This window comes from Antennarius striatus, chromosome 5 (assembly GCF_040054535.1).
Source record: "Antennarius striatus isolate MH-2024 chromosome 5, ASM4005453v1, whole genome shotgun sequence".
NCBI classification, from domain to species: Eukaryota; Metazoa; Chordata; class Actinopteri; order Lophiiformes; family Antennariidae; genus Antennarius; species Antennarius striatus.
The window spans coordinates 15389629-15412762 of record NC_090780.1 but is presented as its reverse complement, the minus strand read 5'-3'; the positions used below and the strand labels follow the sequence as shown (position 1 = coordinate 15412762).

The following is a 23134-nucleotide window of genomic DNA, read 5'->3' as shown; positions in this document are numbered from 1 at the left end:
ACTTTCTCTGTATGCACTCCTGTACCTCCTCATCCCACCACCAAATCTCCCTATCTACTTTCCTTCCAGATGACACACTAAGTACTCTCCTACCAGTCTCCCCGATCACATTAGCTGTAGGCTGTGTGCTTAATAATAAACACTCATTGGAATACAACATCAAAATACTACAAAAAACAATAAAGAAAACATTTTATATAGTGCAGGTGTGATAGTCTAAATAACAGTGAGAGAAAAACAAAACATGAAATGATTCCGTGTCCATGTGTAAATTACAAGATACAGTAGAATATGGCAGGTGAAATGTTCAGAACATTATGTCAGTGAATGTCCAGACACATCCCTGATGTGCAGAATGTACATTAATGGGGGTTGAGTGCAGAAGGGTGTTGATGGCAGTGTCAGTGGGTGTCCTGACACTTGTTAATGAAGACCACTGCAGAGGAGAAGCTGGCAGGAGGTTCCCTCTGGCAACCTCCTGCCAGAGGAAGAGTCTGAAACACATTTTTAACACATACAAACACTTTTCTTGAATAGTATATTTCCTTCCTTAGTATATTTCCTTTGTTTAGACAATCTAAAACATAAATTACTAGAAATTCACAAGGCTATTTTCTCTGAAACTCAGTCGACACCAGACTTCCACAAAGCCTCAATACAGAACGGTAGAACATGTGACGTTGTCTTTCGGATGAAGCTCTGTAGCGCCCTCTAGTGTCCGTCTATGGTAGCTGTCCATTACCTTCAAACACAATTTATGCAATTTTATTTGTTAAAATTATTCAGTATTAGGTCTTTTAAACTAGTTGATTGTGGTTCAACCTTTTGGCAGGTGTAATGAACCAGAAAAAGGATAATGTGACAATCCAACTAGCACCCAGGATAAACCCTTACATCACATAACAACAAGAAACCAATTGTCGGCACAGCGAGTGAGGGCCTTACTCTGGTGCTGATGGGAAACCATCTGTGGAAGTGTGTGTGTGTGTGTGTGTGTGTGTGTGTGTGTGTGTGTGTGTGTGTGTGTGTGTGTGTGTGTGTGTGTGTGTGTGTGTGTGTGTGTGTGTGTGTGTGTGTGTCTGTGTGTCTGTGTGTCTGTGTTTCTTTGTGTCTGTGTGTGTGTGTGTGTGTGTGTGTGTCCACTTTCTGGAGGAGATTCACAGCTCTGGATCTGCCAGCAATGACCTTCAACCAAACAGTGAGTGAAACAGTGTGACCACCATGATGAAGAGCAATGAAAAGCTTGTGTCAGTCAATGAAGAGGAGGATTACCGCTATCATCTTTACTGATGGGAGACAAAAAGTTAGTTAGAAACAAGATACGTGTGGTCATTTTTAAATAGATGGAAGAACCCAGGCAGTTTGCATATGAACATTAAATTCCTTAATGCTAAACTAACACAAGTAAATCCAGAGTTTAAGACAGTCTTTGATATTTTTAATTAAAAAATGAAGTTGTCTGGATTCAACAAATAGTTAAAAATCTAAATAAAAAAGGAAAGTGGCACAAGGCTGTATCCTGTAAGTGAAAGGAGAACAGCCTAGGGCCGGCGGTGTTACTCCACTCTGCGGATCTCTTAACCATTAATCATTTATTATCTGAGGGCTACAGACTCCCCACACTGCAGCTTCTAAAGAGGGATCGCATTAAAGACGCCAAAGAAAGTCATTCGTCCTGCTCTGGTCCCAGCGACTCATTGTATGGAGATTAATGATCTGTGTGCTGCTATTTTTAATGAGCCATGGAGACAAGCATAAAGAATGTAAGCCTTATTTCCGGACGTGTTTCCGCTGGAATTAAACACCATTAACTGAACACAAAAGGTTAAAGGTGAGAAGACAAAAAATTTTGAGAGGTTAAGTTCTTTTGCATCTTTTTAAAGCAGAGCTGCCATAGCCATGCTCCCAGCTCAGGAGGCAGCCAAAATCTACCACACAAACTACGTGAGAAACGCGCGGGCCGTGGGCGTCCTGTGGACGGCCTTCACCATCACCTTTGCGGTCATCACCGTGGTGGTGTTCATCCAGCCCTACTGGATCGGGGACAGCGTGAACACCCCGCAGGCTGGCTACTTCGGCCTCTTCCACTACTGTATCGGGAACGCGCTCACCTCCGAGCTCACCTGCAAAGGGAGTGCATTGGACTTCGGCTCCATTCCGTCCGGGGCCTTCAAGACGGCTATGTTCTTTGTGGGGATCTCCATGCTGCTGGTGGTGGGCAGCATCGTCTGCTTCAGCCTCTTCTTCTTCTGCAACGCAGGCAGCGTCTACAAGATCTGCGCTTGGATGCAACTGGCCTCCAGTGAGCTCCAGGGTTTGAGCAGAGTTTGTATGAAATCACCAGAAAAATGGTTCAGTGGTTTACAGTATTTTATTCCCATTTAAATGTATTGTCTAACTTGATTACATTAAAGAAAAACCATTAGCCGTATAATAATATGATAATAATTTGTTTCAGAGATACACGTAACAGGATTAAAAAGACACCACTGGATTTATTTGCAAAACTGTTTAGGTATACAGGTAGTTTGTGTAGTATTAAAAAATATCTCGGCTACTTTTCTAAAAATAAAATAGGCAATTCAGTTGGGAATTGAAATGCTGGTTAAAATGATGATAATCAGCACAGGCAAGTAAAAACTGTACTAGTTTATAAAACTGCAGACTGCCATCGAACACAGAGACACAACAGTACACAGAACTCATATCATCATGTGTGACAGGAAACACGGTGTACACACAAAAACATTGAGTTCATATGATCCTCGTGGGAATTCAATAAAACAAAGTGCGTAACACAAGCAGGCTGAAGCACAATAGAGACTAAAGCTGGTAATTTCAGGTCAACATTCAGCCACATCCTGAAGGTTTAAATTCAGACAGAAAACAGAGGAAACCTGATTCTGTTTGTGGAACAAGAAGCAGCTTGTGAACAGATGTAGCTGCAAGTAAGAGGACAAGTCTAATGAGAATAACCTCAAGACGTGCTGTCACACTTTCTCCTCATCCTCCCTCCACCTGCCATTCAGTGTGCGTGTGTGTGTGTGTGTGTTTGTTTGCTCAACTAAATGACAGGTTTTTTTAATGTTTAATTAATTAATACAAGCATGAGTTTCTTAACTCAGATTTATCTTTGCCTTCTGGTTCAGGAAAATCTCCATGTTTTTGTAGTGTAGTGTAGTTGGATTGTTTCTCTTCATGTGCCGCATGATGCACTTAAAGGTAAACAATGAGTTGACAGCTTTTGTTTGTGAGAAATGAGGAGAGTTGTCTACAACAGACGGATTTTGAAACTCTAAAACCAAAGGGAATGTGTAAATGAACATGGAATTTATTTAATGGCATTAATGTTACAGAATAATTAAGTCTTAGATCCAAAATGCTTGTTTTCTAATGAGAAGTTGTAGTTTGCCATCTATACTCTATATGATCTTAATTGAATCCTGAACTATTAAATAACTACCAAAAAATCAGTTTTGTAAAAAAAAAAAAAAAAAAGATCTTCATAGAATCTTCCTTAAAAATTGTCCAATTTTTTTTTACATGACGTTGTCTAAATGAGCTATAATTTGTATAATTTTTGCTAAATCCAAAATTGCAGAATGCAGATGCATGCATCTGATTGTATGTAAGGTTTTTTAGGAAAAAAATAATTGAACTTATGTAGAAGTCTGTATGAGTCTGTATGAGTATGTGACCCTCATACGGGTGTATCAGCCTCACAGAGTGAAAGTGAGGTGTGTGTTTCTGCAATGTTTCAGCTCGTCACCTGATATTTCACATAGTTCCTGAGATCAGCATCACACAGCCAGATGTCTGTCTGCAGAGTCAATAATGGATGAGTCCTTAATCTTAGTGGAGTTGAGATGCTATGGAGTTGCTAGGCAACTCACTTACACGCAAATGCAGGAGTTTGTCAGTACGAGACACTTCTGTTAAATCTTATAGAGAGTAGGCCCCCTGGAGTGGAGGACCAAATTAAAATTAGGGTAAAAAAAACTGATGTGGATTTGGATGAAGGTGCAGATCTGACAGGTACTTTCCAGGAGTTTTTATTTTTATTTTTAGCTCCAACAATTAGTCATGGGAATTTGTGTGTTCACCCACTTTTGTATTGCTTTGACTGTTTTGGGCATAAAGGGTATCAGAAGATCTTTATGAAATTTTGTGTAGTTGTGAATACAGATAAGGGTGAGGATTCTGAACATTTTTTACACTTATTTCAAAATAGTGAGATTGGCTGTTTTTAATTTTTTACTCATAATAAAATATTAATAGGCCAATATAAACAAATACTGAGACATGGACGGCACAAGTAGTTTCATCATTATGCAGTTGGATCTATCCTGATGTGGAAAATGTGAGGCGACAGTGGTAGCTACCATAACATCTTGCTGCCCACATCATACACACTTCCAAAGGTTTCCAAAATCTTTCAAAGTAGGTTTGAAAAAACAACAACAACCAACATCTCTCATCCTGTGCTTCCCTCCCTTTCAGGCACATGCATGGTGATCGGCTGCATGATCTATCCTGACGGCTGGGACTCAGATGAGGTGAAGCGAATGTGTGGCCAGCGCACCGACAAATACACCCTGGGCAACTGCACAGTGCGCTGGGCCTACATCTTGGCCATCATTAGCATCATGGACTCCCTCATCCTCTCCATGGTGGCTTTCAGCTTGGGCAGCAGGCAGGATAAGCTGCTGCCCGAAGACTTCCAGGTGGAGGGGAAAGGTAGGAGATAGGGGAGGTGGGGAAAACGGTGTGGCTGGGTGATGAAATGTAGCTGGAGAGGAAATCAGAGAAAATGATGGTGACGGGTATTTTTTTTTTGTTTGCAAGCGGGACATATTCATATTTATATTTTTTAACTTATTTTTTAGACAGGCTTTCTTTCCTTTTAGGTTTTCTTCACTACCATTAGGTTGACATATTTAGTTTTATCTGGAGTAATCGAAAACAATTGGATGAATCACTGTTCCACAGAGGATCAATTCATCATGTCAAAATAGAATACCAATATATCTGCTCAACATCATTATTAACAGCTAGAAAGACTTTTTTCTGAGTTGTACTGGTGAAAATCATTTGGAGTCGTGTTTGAACTTAGAAATGTTTTCCTCTCTCCTATAGATAATGCTTAGATTTGTTGAGGACAAGACAGCGGGGACGACCTCATGAGGAGCAGCACTGTCCTGAGGGTTCAGATGTGTGCAGTGGGTTCAGGACAGATGTGTAATTTACCATCTCAACTTGATTTGTGGTTAAAAATTCTGACAGCTCATAACCATCAAACTCCTCCAGCTCAGACGTTGACAGCTTTAGAAAAGCAACTGGTACAAGCGAGACTTTGAACATCTTTTGCAATTTTCTGTAGGGTGTTTTATTTCAATACAGAAGTTTAATTGCACTTTTGTGAGATTTGTCAGAAATGATTGTTGTCCTAAAGGATAATGAAATGAAAAATAAACCAGTGATCATGTAAACTGATAATGTCAGAGCATTAAGTTGGAAATCCTCACAACAAGCATGTTACCAAAAATAAAAGTTTTTTTAAGATATAACGAAACGATTATCTTCCTTTTTGATGTCCTGATGATAATCTGGGTTTGTGAAACTGAGAAAGGCTCCCATGGTGGACTCAGAATGACCTGGATTATATACTCAACTGTCCTGGGAACATTTTGGTATTCCTAGGAAGAGATGGAAAGCACTCCAGAGGAGATATACTAGTCTGCTTAGCCTAATGACTAATCCTGTATCGTTTGGAAAAAGGTGTTTAAATCAATTTGTTTGTGGATTTATAACCCTTCTTGTTTATGTAACTGATAATGGAAATGCTGCAGCGATGATTCACAAGGCAAATAGTGAATTAGTGAGCTTTTGAAAAATGTTTATTCTAATTACTTACAGGGAACAAATATTCAAATTAGAAGGGGAGACGTGGACAGAACGAGACTTGTAGAAAAACAAGTAAAATGGTCTTGAAGGGATTCAAAGCATTATTATGGCATGTTTATAATACAATCGGTTATTTTCAAGTCCAGGACCTCCACATGTGGAGCGCAATCACAATGAAGCATTTATTTTCCATACAACCAAACATCAATGGAACATTCTTTTCCAAAATTGTTTCCCAAAAAAAAAAAAAAAAAAAGTAAGAAATGCTCACATCTTTCAGCTTGTGCCTCCATTCTGCACTGCATGTCATCCATTAGCTATACAGAGAGAAAGTAAAGGCCAGCACCAATGTGCTGTTCTCAAGACAAGTAGTCTGATGACTACTAATGTGTTGTATTAAGCCTTTCTAATCAGAAAAAAGGATCCAAGTATTCTGCAGACTCATGCATGATGCTGAGGAATCTAAAAGTTTCTTCCAAATTAAATTGTGCAAAGTGATTTTAAAGACATGAAATATTAAAACTAACAATAACCCAATAAAATAATCTTATTATGAGACCTCTCTGCAGTGTACAAAATCAAAATGTATGAAGTCTAAGCCCTCTAATCATGTATCTCTGTATATATACACATTTTTAGGGATAAATTTAACAGTGTCATCTCATCATGCTATTCTGAATAGCATTGCAATGTGAGTAATTCTGCAGCACACATTTGGCAGCCAATGGTATAAAAGGTGGCATAGCTTACATGATGACGGCAAGCAAGAGAGATTTGGCTTAATAACTACCTGAACAGTAAATACTCTTCATGGTGATATGAATGTTTCTGGAACATTCAACCTTCTTCTGCATTTGTAGAGCAGTTTTATTTTAACTCAAAATCCTATCTGAGAATGATGTAACATGGATAAGGAGCCAGAGATGGAGGAAAGGGTTGAGGAGTCCTACGCAGTCAGTTTAAAAAAGACACAGAGAGAAGGCCAAGATCCTTCCATTCCTTCCCAATCCAGACAGGACAGACACACAGTACCTCTTTTATTACCTCTATTTCATATCCTTACGGTCTTATTGTGGGTGGATGCAGACCCAGTGCAGTTGTAGCATCTTTTGCATTTGTTTAATGTATCTTCAAGCCCAGAATCTCCCAACCTAATTCTTCCTTTAACATAATGGAAGGTGGAAGTGTGCTTCTAAGAGGCAAGCCATGGATGTGAGAGGCACTGGGCCGCCGTGGCCCTTCTTTCGGGCACCAGGTCTAGCATGGGTTGCAGGAAACTGCTGAAGCTGAACGCTTCATCTTTGGACCACTCGTACTTTTCAACCAACACGTCGAACAACCCCCACGGCTTCAGCTTGGTTATGTGACGCAGTTCACCTGAGGGAAAATGTATATAATTTAGAGTGTATTAGTGCATTTCTCATGACACATTGTCAACTAATTTTTTTTGTTATACGTAATGTTGAGAGTACAATTTGTGAACCCTAATTTAATTAGAAAGTTCCGTCCTCAACCTGGGCAGATGGCTGTTCTAACTGAAATTACGACTTTCACACAAAGTATCTGAGCATATTTTTGGAGAGACAATGAACTGTATTTAACTACAGCCGACAGCTGCTGGCAGAGTGAGAGTGTTTACCTTTCTTGGTGAAAAACTCCTTGGAGTATTTGCCCGCTAAGATCAGCTTCCGAGGAACTTTACCCAGCAGCTCGATGATCAGCGCTATGTGATCTATGGGGAATCGGAGAAACACACAATCTCAGCAGTTACAGCATCAGGCACACAATCAATGGACGGGAGGGAGGAGAGACAGACATCCCAGGGGGAGCACATACTCACCTTCATCTCTGGAGTAATCCTCTCCAGAGTGGGGTTCAAACAGGTAATCTCCAGTGGCAAGCTCAAAGGCCTAGAGGAAAAACACACACATGTGAACGTTCCCACCGCTGCATGGATGAGTTTGATCAAACAAGTGTTTTCAGTGGAGAACATCAGCTCCTCATAGTTGTAATGGTGTTTCATGCTGTGTGTGTTCTACCATGCAGGCGGTGCTCCAGATATCTGCTGGAGTATTGTAGCCGGCTCCCATCAGCACCTCGAGGGAGCGATACTGTCGTGTCTGGATGTCATCAGTAAAATGTTTGTGCTGCAGGAAAAGGGAACAGAAAGTAATGATTAAAATGGCGCTTTTAAAATTGCATTTGATTTAAAACAGGTAAACCTCATCATGGATAAAAATTTCAATGTGTCAGTAACACATCTGCACGCACCACCCAGCAAGCGTTGCCCAAGTCCGCAATCTTAACCTGCAGCTTCTGAGCGTTAGCGGGGTCCAGGGGGTTCACTAACATATCGCTTGATGCTCCCGCTAAAGAGAGAAGAGGGAGATGGGGATAGGATACAACAAAAAAAAAGCTAAATATACAAATAGAAGTTAGGCGAATAAGCAATTACAAAGAATATCTATTATATATGGTATTTAAATAAAGAAAATTTGGGTGGGAGAATTATTGTTACCTCACTGAAAAGGGAGAAAATGTAACTAACCATTCTGACTGTCCTCTTCATCCTCTCTCTTGGTCACTCCTTGTGCGTCCACCTCTCCCTCCTTCAGCTCCATATTGACAGAGTCTGGGCCGAGGGGGTCGGGTCGCACCTGCTGGTTGGTGTCAGGGTCCCCGGCTGAACCATTACAGATGGGCTGCTCTTCTTTGTCATCTAATGTGTCCTTGGTCTCCTTGTAACTGTCTGGTCTGTTGGCACTAAGTTGGTCCTCCTGCACCTCCTGCGTCGACTGCACTGCTGTGGAGGGGAGCCTGTTGAAGTTTGCATCCATTCCTTTTTCACCGTCAGTAACGGTTTCTTTCTTTTTATTCTCCTCCGGCGTCAGTGGAGTCTCGCCTGGAGTTACATCTGTGCCTAAGTAGAGTATGTATTAGTCATTAACGTTACATTCATCTACTAAAGCACAAAGATTATGTATTTTTGTAAATGTTTTTTCACATGTCTCCAGACAGCATCTGGTCATCTCTACGAATAACTTCATTGAAAACCTTGTAACTCCAGCCTGGTTCAGTCATTCACCTGTGATAATGTGGCTGGCTATGTCTTGCAATGTGGCAGACATGGACAGCGTGGCTGCAGAACTCGTGTCCTCAGTGGTCTCTGTTGTCGTCACAGTCTCCTCATCCTCCTCCTCTTCTCCGCCATCTGGAGCTGCTCCTCCCTCCATCTCCTGAATCCTCTTCTCCAGCATCTCTGCTTGCTTTTTTTGCTTCTTCTTCATCTTCTTCTTTTTGTTCTTTGATATTTTGACCATCTTGGAAAAGGGAATAAGTAGTGAGAAAAGAAAATTAGTCTGACTCCACTTTCAGTCTGTTTTGAAAAAGAAAAAAAGAAAAGAAAAACATGACTTACTGGTTTGGGAGCTGGGGCCGTACTCACTGTACGAAAAAGGACAAATCAGAGGATTAATGCAGTGAATGACACATGAGGGATATCCTTTACCAATCTATAAGTAGGAGGCTGTTCAGGCTCTATGATAATTCACACCTAGATGTACTAATGGACTGTACTGAAGCGCCACCCAGCTCAATCGGAGTCACACACTCCTCTGAGCAAGCTGGTGATTTGCATAACGCATCGAGGGGTGACTCATACAGACGTGTCATGCTGTGCTCCTCTTTTATTAGAAACCGCTGCATGCTTTAAAGTTAAAGTCTCCTGTTTCTGCAGACAGCTTTGGATTGGACAGTCAAGGGTACAAGCCAGCCAAAAACGTGGTTTGATTCTAATATTCAACAATCAAATCAACTGAAAAGAATTGGGAGTTTAGAAACTATTCAATATGCAATGTCAAACACTGAAAGGCACAGGATCTGTAAACCCCTCTGTTGTCAGCAACATGCCAGTCAAACTAGCAAATATATGCTTAGCAGTGTCTTTAAGAAGGGAAGGGTTGTAACCTGCAGACCCCGAGGGAGGTGCAACGCCAGTCTTCTGCCACTGCGTTGCTTCAGCAGCCATTTTCTTGATGTAGGGCTCGTTCACAGTCAGCAGGATGTTCTCTGGTTTGATATCTGTGTGGATGATCTTACACCTGGTGTGGAGGTAGTTTAAACCCTGCAGTACCTGCATTGGGGACAAGACAAGAGTATCACAATTAGGCTGTTTCCACTCTGAAGTGACTGGTTTCTGTGTTTTAATTTTGACATCTTGACTGCAAAAGAAGGGTGTGAAATATAACTTTTTAAACAGTCTTGACTTTAAGATTTATACAGACTACTAAGCTTATATTATAATAATAAAGCGCATGAAAGTTGAGTGATGAGATGTTACTGAATTTTGCCACATTTCTCACCTCTTGAGGAGTTTTGTTTTATGACACCCCAATAAGCTTTATTGTGTAAAATACCTATAACGTGTCGTGAACAAGTGAAGTAAATGACTGAAAAACTGTGAGAGGAACCAAAATCCCAAAATAACAGTTCCCATTAATAAAAATGTTCTGTGAATAGCTGAACTGTACCTGTCGTATGATGCTTTTAACACAGGGTAATGGCAGGCCTTGATAGTTGGACTTGATGATCCACTTTAGTAGGTGATATCCCAGCACCTCAAATACCATACAAATGTCTGAAGAGAATCAAGGTCAAAGATGAATGCAAAGAGCATCGGTTGATTTGTACGCGAGAGGACTCAAGCAAGAAAAAGAACTATTCGTGCATGAAAAGCAGAATTTTAATCTGGCCGTGTAATAGAACTGTTGGACTTTTGATTGCCAAATCATTACAATCACATTGCATTTTGTCACCACAATAAATCTGGCTGAGACAAGATTATCTTTAAGAGTAGACAAACGTGACAGTCAAGTGATGCAGGAAATAAACTAAAGTAAATGAATGTTTACTCTGAGGGTGATGCGATCTTACTCATCTGCACAGTTACAATTAACGGGTTGTTTGATGTGGAATTGGTGTAATCAGTGTGTCAAAGTCACCACACTAAGACGCAACAATGAGGAGGATTTCGTTAGACATTTAACTTTCTTTAGTTTACTGGTCTTTTTCCTCAGGGAATGAAAACACTATCAAAACCCTCTGCTGGGTTCTAACTTTGTGCAAACGCAATCTAATGCCATAAACAGCATTCATGATGTCAACCATTGGCCACTGCTGAGCCATTGTAATGCTCAATGTGGGTGGCTCCAGCCTTCATCACCTTTTCCTTGTTTGAGTTCACCAAACTCCAAGCTGGCCTAAAAATAAGTAAAGAGGTGGTGCATGGGTGGAGCTGAAGAAAGACAAATGAAGCTTGGTTTCTCAGATACCACAACGCTTCCTTTTCAAGAGAGGATACGAGTTCCATTAGCGCCAGAAATTTTGAAGTCATCTAAAAGCTGGACCACTTTCTCTCTGTTGGGGTCGTTGGGATCTGTGTTTCTCACCTGGAAAATAGGTGAACACACAGTCACACACACAGGCAGACATTGTGACAGCTGTGGGCATTGGAGGAAAGTGTTTAAGGTATCTACAATGTGATGAAAAAGAGACTTACACATTTGAGCAACTTGATCTCATCCAGAGCCGTCTCTGTGTAATGTTCAGCACTTTTTACGACCTTCATGGCTACAAACTGCTTCTCCCTAAAAACACAAACAAATCTGTGACTTAAATTATCACCACCACGCAAATTCCTCTTCAAACATAGCATTCCTTATCTTCTGTAACAGGTCCACAAAATGTGCAACACTAAATATGAAATTTCACATTATCTAGTTTCATAAGAACCGTACTGGATGTCCCAGGCCAGCCACACAGTGGAGAAGTGTCCCCAGCCCAGCTTACGGATCACATGATATCTACCGCTGAAAAGATCTCCAATCTTCACATGGTGATATCCACCTGACCAAGAAAGAAGCAGATCTGATGAATTGGAAATTATGATAAAACTGATAAAAGTTTGTTTTGTAGCTTGGACATTCACACGGGTCTGATATCTGAGGAAAATAAGACGTCGTACCCTTGCAGTAATCGTTGGGGTCTTCCTGCTCATCATCATCAGACCCCAGTATCTCTTCCTCCTGCTCTGGGAGCGGAGAGTCTGATTGGCCGGGTTGAAAGCCACCTCCACGACCATGAGGATCTGGTCTGAGAAAAGAAAACAGAGGGGAGTAAGGAAGACAAAAAATTAGAAGAACAAGACAAATGAATTCAGATTGGCACAGAGCAAAATACTAACAATATGATGAGAGGAAGGACTTTAACAGACAGATCAGGACATTCAAACTGATCAGGCTATCATCAGCCTCTCCATCTCACTGATTCAGACCTCGATAGTCGGAAAAGCACAGACCTAATGTATTGTGTGCTGTTGCACGTTCAACTTTTGAACACAGAGACATTGTTGACCTCTAAAAGGCACAGAATAACTGCAGACATGCAGGTAAGACAAACCAAGTGTCCTGGTTGAAAGAGATGCCGTAGACTGGGAATCTTTTCATTCCTACATGGTCTATTAGCATGAATCAATGCATCTGTGATTTCTTTTTCACAGTAAAAGGTAGTAAATAGTTTTGTAAAGTATAAAATTCAGTGTTTCTCCTACTATTGCATGGGCCACCAGGCCAATTAGATCCCATGGAGGCCAATCTTAATATGCCAAATATGAGTGACAATTATTACATTAGGGAGCCTAGGTGTGGTGCCATTCTGAAAATCACTGTTGCTGCATAGTGTACATTGCAGAGACTTCAACCAGTCATTGCGTGTGATGAGGTGGGTGGAGTGAATATTCTTGTCTTTGCTCAATACATAGTTCTCCAATTATGTTAACAAACCAGACAGACTGCTGTAACTACAGAAGTGGACTGCTGTTGATTCAGTACTGTTAAACACAGGCATTACAAGGTCAATACTGGTGAGGAATACCCATATTTAAGCTTTTGTGAAGTCACTAGCTCAATGACGTGTCATTGAAATCGGTGCTGAGTTGAGGTATAGTGTGATCTTAGCGAGTATAAGGTCAATAGTCTTCAAATCCTAAAAACTCCATCTACACCAACAGATGGTTGGCCTGTTTTTAGTTTTTTTCAGTGTATGGTCCAATATGCTCTATAATACACAAGTTACTACACACTGGTTTTCCAAATTGCCAGTAGTACTTCATATAACTTAAATTTTACAAGTAACAGAGAAGAAAAAATATACCCTGCCCTGGACGATTGACATGTTCGAGCCCACTACTAATACTGGAACATCGCCTAACACCAAATGGTATTGAACTCCTTCATCCAAGATCTAATGTCATTAAACATTCATAATTTTGTTGAATAACTAATGCTTAAGTGATAGTGCTACGTTGTGTAAAGATAACATGATGGAATAAATTCTTACAACCAATCTAACCCACAGCTCATTGGACATTACAGAAACCATGTTACGAAGGCGTCACGGTGGGGCAGTGGGTAATGCTGTTGCCCGACAGCAAGAAGGTTCTGGGTTTGAGTCTTTTCTAGGCAGAGTTTGTATGTTCTCCCCATGTCTGCCTGGGTTCTCCGGCTTTCTACCACCTCCAAAAACATGCAATTTTGGTGGTTTGATTGTATCAAATTTTCCGTAGGTGTGTGTTAGTGAGTGGCCGTTTGTCTTTAATGTGGCTCTATGATGTGGCAACGCGTCCGGAGTGTACACCAACACTCACCTGCTGGGATAGGCTCCAGCATAACCTCTTAAAATCATATCAGCTTTGCAAACATTAAACAGCGATAGAAATGCAAAACGGACAGCACAGCTTCTGCACTAGATATACAGATATACAATATGCAAGTAAAACAGCCACTATATACGCCAAAACAAAGGATATATTTTTTCTGATAGAATAACTCCTATGACTTGGGAAAATAGGTCAAACATCTGATTATTTCTTTTTGTTTTGTAACGTTTCTTAGGGGTTTCTAAAGGTTAAATTTAAGGCCCTTTCAAATCAAATTTAAGACCTTCTCAAATCCATTTTGGCAAAACGTCAGATATGATGAAAAACAGATCTGTGTGTACACAAAAGGCTGTTTGTTTAATAAAAAAAGAACTCACAAAAGATAAATTTAAGGAGTGACACATGCTTTTAAATGAGTATATTAAAGTAGCTTTTAAAGAACATTGACATATTTAAGATCTAAACCTATTTAAAACCTTTTAATACCTCTGCATATTTCAAGTTACAACATTGTGCACAACCCTGGTAGTTGCCGTAGAAAACATGAAAAATTATTTTAAAAAAACAACAATTCATTGGGCGAACACTGAGCATATCATTCATCAATTTTGTCTGTTGCTCTTTTCCCAGCTAATGTTTCACACTTATTATGGGGCTTAAGGTACCTTGATCAGTTAATGTAAACATGCATCCCTTAAGGTTGCTTTTGTGTGGAGACACAAGCCAGACAAGTTCATAATAGGGCTCCCTTAAAAATATGATAATTTCTTAAAAATAAATAAGAACCATTTCCTTCAGTCTAAAAGTGCCTGTTTCTTTCTTCCTGCACCGATGTAGAGCATTTTCCAACAATCCCACCATTATGACCCTTCACTGTCTTACTGCAGGGGTCTGATCATGGTGCACTGTGGAGGCACGAGCTGTTAACAGCTTCCAGTGCTCTGCCTGCAGTGCAGATAGACATTTGTTTCCCTCATTTTTCTTCACACTAACCCTTAAATAAACACACAGCGGTGTCACATACTAAACCTTCTGGACCAATGACAAAGCAAACCATCAGCCTGCCTGTAAAACTTTTGGATAGTGTTTCTGAGGCACACACACTGGTGATGTTGATGAGGATTTGCAAACTAATTAAAGTGAATCACATCTGATCTCTTAAGCCTTGGTGGGCTCTGACTAGCTGACTGCACCACATACTCGCTGAAAACAATGGATCGCTGTCATTGCTTCTGACACTGAAATTTAATAGAAGAGACAAGACTGATTATAGCTTAATTTGAAGATGCCTTCTTGTGATCAGCTTGTAAACAACGTGAAAGTCATTAGGATTTGGATGACTTGCTAAGCAGTTCATTAGCTTGAGTCTGATGAAAAGGAGCAAACAGACATATCTGCAAAACCGATGCTGTGTCCTGCTCAATCGCTAACTTAAGTCTTACAACAGGAACTAGAACCAAGGCAGTCAGAGACTGAGACTGCAACATCCCGCGACACCTCTGAATTCTAAATTTTACCCTGACCTACTTTCATTGATCAAAGCACTAGCTTTGATCCATGGTCTTACTCAAACTGGCCTCCTCCCTAGTCTTTCTTATCCAGTTCCTGTGTGTACAAAAGTTTAAATTTGACCTTGACCTAGTTTTCTCAAGGTCAAAATCATCATCTCATTTTCGTCCCCTTCACCACCCAAGTAATGTGCTTTTTGTTTCGTCTTTCTAGCTGCAACGGTTGTGAAGATATTTGGTGGACTACCGAACGGACGGACAAACAAACACACCAACACTGACAATTACAATACATCACCTTCACGGGATGTAAAACGGAATTCAAAGGTTTCTGATTCCAGCTTAAACAATATTTCAACCCATCGACGTATACTACAATAGCTTAATAATCTAATTTTAATATCTATTCTTCAATAATCTATTTATCAGATAGCAATAAAGTCCTGTTGATATCTATCTACCTGGCTTCCATGTTTAGGACGCCACACTTTGATATTTAGTCTGGTGTGATCATGCTTCTTTATGTTCACCCATCACAACAATGCTTTTCTGGAATAAACATAAAAAGTCAGCACCGTAGAAACTCTGCTTCAATGTTTCTCATCTTAAACTAGGGAATTAATATATTATAATTTTTTTTAAAAGCTGGATTTGCTGTGTTCAATCTTTCTCCTGACTCAGCTATTATTATGGGTTAAATATTTTCAGCACTAAATTGTTTCTTGGCTGACCACAATACATTTTTTCATAGAAATGTGAAAGGCCAGTGTTTTCATCTCTGCTCATCCCTACACCTCCATAAGAAAATCCATTAATTCCCTTTCCTACTTCATGTGCCTTAAATATGACCACACAAAACAAATGAAATTGTTTTTTTAAGTAGGGCTTCAGTATGATAGTAATTTCATCCAAAAAAGGTTGTGAAAGTATTTCTCAAGAACCTTTCTAGCAGCTGTTGATTGATGAGAAAACCAACCATTGGTTGATGTGAGAAGGATGGTGGATATACAGTTTTTTTTGCTTAAAAAATATTTTTTATCAGCTAAAAATATATGAAACAGGAAAGATGAAGCTAAAACTGACACAACTGAGCTCTGATCCCAGGAGGTCACAATATAGATGCTGAATGAACAAAATGTCAAGATGGTAGAAAGGAAAGGGATGGAAGGACAGAATGATAGAGGACATCTGTAATACACAAAAACGTCATAATTTTAAACCCAAGTATCTCACTGAATTGTATTAAATGTCAAAAGGCAGCAGATGATGATGCTTTTTCCAAATTGAGCATGCAAGCATTGTTCTCTAACTGTGGTTGAGTTAGGCAGAGATAGTCCAATGTCCTCTGAATAAGAGCAAAGCTCAGGACACTCAAAGGACTTCTGCCAAAGAGGAGTCTGCAGGCAGCCTCCAGCTGACTGGTCGTCACTTGGATCTTACCTGGACGACGCACGGATGCCCATGGGACGTGACGGAGGGAAGACGAGAGAGAGTGCAGATGTTTCACAAAAAGCTTTTTCACTCCATCCACCGGCACAAAAAAGTCAAAAGCTCTCAAGAGCAAAAGGGAGAAGGATGGGCAGAGGAAAGTAGAGTGGAGAAGAAGAGGGTGACAAAGAGCAAAGTGGGAAGAAGGAAGAGGAGAAATGTGAGGGCTCTGCTGTGAGCAGAGTCCAGGAGAACGAGGCACCGCTGCACTCGCTGACTCTCGGGCTCACTTTCTCTCTCCCTCTCTCGCTCTGTCTGACCGAGAACTCTCCTTGGCTGGTGTCTGTCTTTGGCCCCACCTCCTTCCCTGGCAGCTTGGAGTTGATTGGGTGATGCAAACCAGCACTGCATTGCAGGTAAGGGATGACGACCCCCCCCCCATATCCCCCACCCTCTACTTGCCTGACCAAAACAACATAACTCCTCTTACCCCTTTGCATCATCATCATCATCATCATCAATCATCATCATCATCAACCCCCTTCCTGTCATCCTTACCATGTTTCATTCATTTCTGTGCTACTCAGTCTGTTCAATGTGGCTTTTTTCTCCCCCAGCTGTGAGGGGTTTGTTCTTGTTATGGTGCTTTAAATAGGCATTAGTTGTGTTTCGGCTTCAGTCTCAAGTAAATAAGATGTCAAAGAAAAACAACAACAGAAAAACGAAGTTTGGAATTTGTTACGTTGTGCAAGATGTTTTTGGTTTTCCAGCGTTTCACAAGTCCTGGCTGCACCTGGCTTCAGACAATAATGCTGAACCAATCATGGGGTGTGTCTCAAAGGTTAGACTGTTCTATAAAACTGCTAAAATATGAACCGCTCATTATTTGACCTCAAAAAACACATGGAGACAGCATGTGATACTTGTGATACGGCCTGAATTTAGCTACACTCGTTTTATTTTTATCAGTGTTTCATTCATGCATTCTTTTCGAGGATAACATTCCTTCACTTGGCTCATTCCACATGGCTTTGTTGTGAGAAAGGATGTCCTCATTGAGTGGAAACTCAGCATATTAGCAATTCAAGTAATAATTTTAGAACCATATGCCTGAGGATTTTGTCATTTCAGCTGCGGAGTCTAATTAACTTTGTGCTTGTGAATGTAGCATAGTTCGACCAATAAGTTAACTTCCTCATATAAGCAACAATATCTCTGTACAGTAGACCAAGCACACAACTGCGCTGTATTTTGTCAATGGACTGTACAATCCACATGCTGCACTTATGAGCAAGAGTGATTGATGTAAACATTAATAGCTTCTTTGTATAAGATTTGCAAACGTAAGACATCCTATCATCATCAAAAGATCCTATTAGGATCCAAAAATTTTAAAACTGCACAGCAAGAAAAAAGTAAAATATTCTCTAGCAGTCTAAATAAGTACATGGTAAAATATTTACTTCTGGAGTAAATTCTTGCAAAAGAGATCTTAATACAGCATGAGCGTTTAACTACTGTATATCAGCTGTGATTGTTTTGTAGATAATCTATTGAGTCCTCTAGTTCAACTTGTAAATTTAATTTAAAAAATGGTCAGGATTGAAAGCAGTTTTTATTGCAAAGTCAAGACCTTTGGAGACGAGAAGATCTTTGAAGAAGAGATGAAGTGTTTGGGTAGAACCTCTGATACAGTAGATGGAATAAAAAGATTCTAAGTGAATATTTTGTATGTTATTTATAAGTGACAAATTTGATGGTGTTATAAAAATATAGAGGGAACAGACAGATTTGAATACAACTATAAACCGAAAAATGAAGTTGAATATATCATTATAAAAAAATAGTCCCTACCTAACATGAACTCATCTGCAAGAAAGTCCTCCTTTTGATATGAAGTCATTACTCTACAACCACTGCAGCAGAAGGACTGTGAGTGTGGATCAACTGCAGCGCATTAGATGTAATGGAATGGAGGCACCTGTATAGCAGAAATTACAGCCATTCTGAACCACATGCCGGACTATATGCAAGCGTCCCAAGACGGCGATGTGTCGAAATGTATGCGGATGGCAGGCAGCCAAGGAGAGCAGATGCAGAGGAATCCTGAGCTGCAGCAGCAGGAGCTGAGATGCAACACCGTTATTTGCAATAGAGATGACAACGTTTCTGGATTATAAACCAAATAAAAAAATTAGAGCTGAGTGGCTTGCTGCGGTAATTTGTCAAATTTGCAGCTGGGGTAGCAGTCAAAACTCTTAATAAAACAAATCTACTCCATCTATGGTTTCATCAGCACATCTAATGCACAACATTGTAAAAGTTAATCATTGCAACGGAACTTTCTGATGAGAGTGCAAGTATAAATTTAACAGTGCAAACAAATGGCTCTTCTTCGTAAGGTGCATTATTACAGTGATTAGAGCCATGTTGATGACGACAATTCCATCTTTCAATGCAATTATTTGTATGAAAATTAAGATTAAAATTAAAATGTCAGGATCATGACACAATTCCCTGCAGGGAAATGACTGGGCCAATCAGCAATGAATTCTAAGACAGAACCACAAGCACTCCACATCTCCATCATTCCTGTGCACACAGCTGACATGACAGTTACTGCCATTGTCTCCAGCTCTCTCCTAGCTGTTTTTTTTCCACCCTTCCAGCTCTATCACATCTCCAAAACAAAAACAAACAAAATCAAGAGGAAGAGGAGCTCTCTGGGATGGAGTGTGGCTAAAAGTTTGCATACTCCATACTCTATACTTTCCTTCTCCCTTCCCTATATAAATCAATACCAGAGCCCTGAGTGGCAGATTGAAATAGCAGCAAAAGGTAACTCTGGTAGGGGTGCACTGCACACAGGTGTAAATAAGGATTCAGATTCTGCAGCACCTTCACGTTAAATGCACAACACGTGCAAAAAATATTTATGCATTGTGTAATAGGAAATACTTCTTATTACAAAGGCTTTGTTTTCATGTCAGACAGCATTACACTAATGTATAAAGTAAATGTTCTATTCAATATTCAGATGCAGACATTTCCACCACAAACTATCTCAATGTTTCATGAAGTAAGAAGTGATCGACTAAATCAAGTTTTGTTTTGTTTTTTAAATCTGGCTATAAATAATGGTTTTCTACTTTTCAAGACAAATAGTTGTCAGATACTCTCATTTTTGTACCTTGAAGAGTCTGAGGATGAGAAAGGCAGACGTATTAATAGCAAAGATAACACAAAGCAAAGTAGGGTTGAGCATCAAAACCCGGTTCCAAACCTCAGATTCTATCTGGATCATAAACAGGTTATTTCAATCCTGTTTACCGGTTGTTAATTATATTTTCTTGTGCTGACATTAACTTTCAGTTTCTGTCACAGTGGTATGCAGCAGTCCTAGTTTGCACTCCACAAAATACTTATCCTGATGTTCTACAATAAGCACAGCTACATTAACCTACAGGGTAAAGGCAAAGGGAGATATAGACTAAAACAGGGACAGGAATGTGTAGTAAGAGGCGGACACTGAATGAATGAATGAATGAATGAATGAATGAATGATAAATAATATACAGTATTATGAAACGCAGCAATGGTTGGGAAAGAAAAAAATATGTAACAGAGCAACTACTTAACACTCAGTGATGCTGGCTATTCCAGTTCAGGATTCAAAATGTGAATATCTTACATCTTTTTTTGTGCTTCAAGATCAAAGTTATGCCGAAAAAAAATATTTAGCAATAAAAAAAACAGTAATATAAAATACAGGTTGAGCTCTTTCACAAGCAATGAAATCAACAGACATCATCAACCCTGTTTTTGTTCACTTAAGAGTGGATCAGATCAACAATAAGTCAGATCAGCTCTACACATGTGACACACACGTACCAAAAACAGAACTACGCTGTAATCCTCCCAGCATCACTGCTGAAGATATTTTCATTAATCTGTAACTGGTTTGTGCTTCAGTAACAGCATAAACCAGTATAGCTTTGCTAACATTGAGCCTTTTAGGATTTTTCAAACAACAACCTCAACATTTTAATATTGCATCTGAAGCCTATTTTCAGATTTTATATTAGTTTGGAAAGTGAAGTGAAACATTTAAGAGTAGGCTTGTATGTTTTAACTAGGAGTTTGTTATCTAACTCAGAAGTAAGAACAATTACTGACTGAATGATTTCATCAAGGTAATTCTCTTAACATCACATACTGTATATGAGTAAGAAAGTTGTTTGGTGTAACATTTATGTATATTGGGTTACTATAGTTTTAAAATAAGTTATTTTCCATCACTGCAAGACAGTGGACTCCTCTGAGGTTTGTGTGACACTAGAGTACAGTAATTTCCGCACTATAAGGCACACCTAGAAGCCTTTGATTTTCTCAAAAACCGACAGTGCACCTTATAATCCAGTGCACTTATATATGAAAGAATATAAGCTTTTTAAAATGGGCCATTCATTAAAGGTGTGCCTTATAGTCCAGTGCGCCTTATAGTGTGGAAAATACTGTAGTCCTCAAATACTTTTAAATGCTGACAGATGATAAAAACATGATTTATTCAGCATGTTATTATAATGAATGCTTGTCCACATCACCACTCGTCCCTTTAACAAAGCCTGTTCAAGGCAAGAGGAGACAACAACTTGTTTCAACAAGGGAGTGACATTTTTAGGATACATCATGTGCACGCCCCTTAACTGGTGAGGTGTTTTATAATAAAAGACACATTAACACATGATATTTACCAGAGAGAACTCACACAGCACAGACCTCTGCTGACATCCTTGTTATTAGAACCATAACTGTGTGAAAACAGTTTGCAGGCTGTGTCAAAACAACACTAACACTTGTCACAGTGATACATCAGCAGATCATCAAGTGCTGCATGTTTTGTACGCAAGATGACATCATCAGATATACTTCACGCAAATTAATATCAAGTAGTAGTAGAATCATGTAGAATGGGAATCATGTGTTCGAGTTGTTAGCATAAATGCAGGTCTTTATTGAGTTTGCTTTATGTACCAGAGCAGTCAAAAATGTTTTTAAAAAAGCCTTCGTCTAACTGGTTCTACAATGTTGGAAGCATAAAATTGTTAAACATGTGTTTGTGTGCTGAACCATTAGGGTTTCTCTTCAGTGGAAATAAAGGGCCAAACTCTAACCTTGAATAACAGCCCCATACCTTCATACCCTCCTTCACCAATATTAGTCAGGCAGGCAACGTTCTGTAAGCATCCCTTAAACCACTGCTGGATCCAGAGGGCAAAGGGGTTATTCATGTAGGAAACAAATACCCTCAAAAGCCCTCAACGCTGTCACTTTTGACTGTTCTAATTGGTTCTGTCCGATGGAAGAGCATCCTAACGTACTGTATGTTCATGCTGAAAACTTATGCTACATATTAGGGGAAAATGTCCCTTTTGCACTACATTTCTGGTTAAATGACATGAGCTTAAAGTATTTTGATTTCCATTTTCACTGCCATGAAGCTGCCTGTTGATGCCAGAGGAAGTCTGGAACTATTGAGTCAACACAGTTGTTGATTTCAGCGGACAGAACCCATCAGACCCACCAACTCTTTAGGACTATGAAGTCTAATGCGCTGCTGTTCCTGAAATGCTTCCCCTCCACACCACTAAATGCTCACAGCAGTTCATTTAGACAAAATATACAAAAAACACAGCTGGGCAGAAAACCTCATCATTTGGTCGCAACAGTAAACTAGAATATGAAAACAAGCCTGAGGTGCTTTCCAACTTACTTTTTGTGCTGCTTCCTGGGTTTTGTCCTCCTCTTCCTTGCTTGCATTGCGAGAACTAGAAAGCAGAAAGAAAACCAGCTAATGTAGCATTAATTTACTACACATCTCACAGACACTGCTGCTGCTCGCAGCTCTCGGGTTATTTAGTGGTTTGTGATCAGAGGACATGTTGTGCCCGGTCTGTGGAGCCGGGGCAGCCCGGGCAGCAGGTTGAGCCGGAGGCTCAGCCTCCAAACTACACCGGCCTGAGCGTCTCAATGAGGAGCACAAGTTAGCTGCTAACAAGCGTGGTGCTTTTCAAGCACAATATCACACATATTCTGTTGAGTACACTACCGAGTCCTGGTCAATCTGTTTATAAATTTAGGGATGTAATTTTTTTTGCTCTAACTTCGATTAAAACTTTTGGCGCACATTCGTATCTGATGCTAGTCTGATGCTACCGCTAGCATACAGTGAAAACACACACACACACACAGCGGAGCGCATGGTCTCGTTTTAAGTAGTCCAGCCATTAAATGGCTTATTACAGGTGTTAAAATCACTAAAAGTCCCTTATCACAAACTATGTTTAGGGTTTAAATCGGTGCTTCAACAAAAATGTGTAAAAATAATCTAGAAGTTTTCACGTTACCCTTTCTTTCCATGCTGATAACCAGTCGGGAGAGATGTTGCGTTCAGGGACAGTTGGAAACGGAAACTCAGCTCAAGGGGGCGGCGTGTGGAAACGGTCGACACCTAACGTGTGTAGTTTTACCTGGTCGTTTACAGTGTCTCTGTTAATTATACATAAACGGTACGTACATA

At 40.0% G+C, this 23134-nt stretch overlaps 2 protein-coding genes across 2 annotated transcripts; one reads left to right on the top strand and one right to left on the bottom strand.

Moving 5' to 3' along the window:
• Positions 1 to 1893: 1893 nt before the first annotated feature.
• On the top strand, positions 1894 to 5235 carry lhfpl5a (LHFPL tetraspan subfamily member 5a). Its single transcript, XM_068315950.1, has 3 exons — positions 1894 to 2302; positions 4501 to 4737; positions 5137 to 5235. Exons 1-3 carry the CDS (start codon positions 1900 to 1902, stop codon positions 5145 to 5147), a joined length of 651 nt encoding a protein of 216 aa, XP_068172051.1. The 5' UTR covers positions 1894 to 1899; the 3' UTR covers positions 5148 to 5235.
• Positions 5236 to 5411: 176 nt separating this feature from the next.
• On the bottom strand, positions 5412 to 23013 carry srpk1b (SRSF protein kinase 1b). Its single transcript, XM_068314849.1, has 16 exons — positions 22962 to 23013; positions 22328 to 22382; positions 11927 to 12054; positions 11700 to 11808; positions 11462 to 11549; positions 11264 to 11351; positions 10434 to 10540; positions 9871 to 10036; positions 9323 to 9348; positions 8990 to 9224; positions 8453 to 8824; positions 8176 to 8273; positions 7944 to 8051; positions 7745 to 7814; positions 7544 to 7636; positions 5412 to 7281 (listed from the first exon to the last, which is right to left on the bottom strand). The coding sequence occupies exons 1-16, from the start codon at positions 22972 to 22974 to the stop codon at positions 7097 to 7099; spliced, it is 1941 nt and encodes a 646-aa protein (XP_068170950.1). The 5' UTR covers positions 22975 to 23013; the 3' UTR covers positions 5412 to 7096.
• Between the last annotated feature and the right edge of the window lie 121 nt (positions 23014 to 23134).

Coding starts and splice junctions, on each gene's coding strand:
- lhfpl5a (XM_068315950.1), top strand. CDS start 1,900: ATGCTCCCAGCTCAGGAGGCAGCCAAAATCTACCACACAAACTACGTG. Junction 2,303..4,500: donor TTGGATGCAACTGGCCTCCA/GTGAGCTCCAGG, acceptor CCTCCCTTTCAG/GCACATGCATGGTGATCGGC.
- srpk1b (XM_068314849.1), bottom strand. Junction 12,055..22,327: donor CCCAGGAAGCAGCACAAAAA/GTAAGTTGGAAA, acceptor TTCTTTTCTCAG/ACCAGATCCTCATGGTCGTG. Junction 11,550..11,699: donor TGGCTGGCCTGGGACATCCA/GTACGGTTCTTA, acceptor TTGTGTTTTTAG/GGAGAAGCAGTTTGTAGCCA.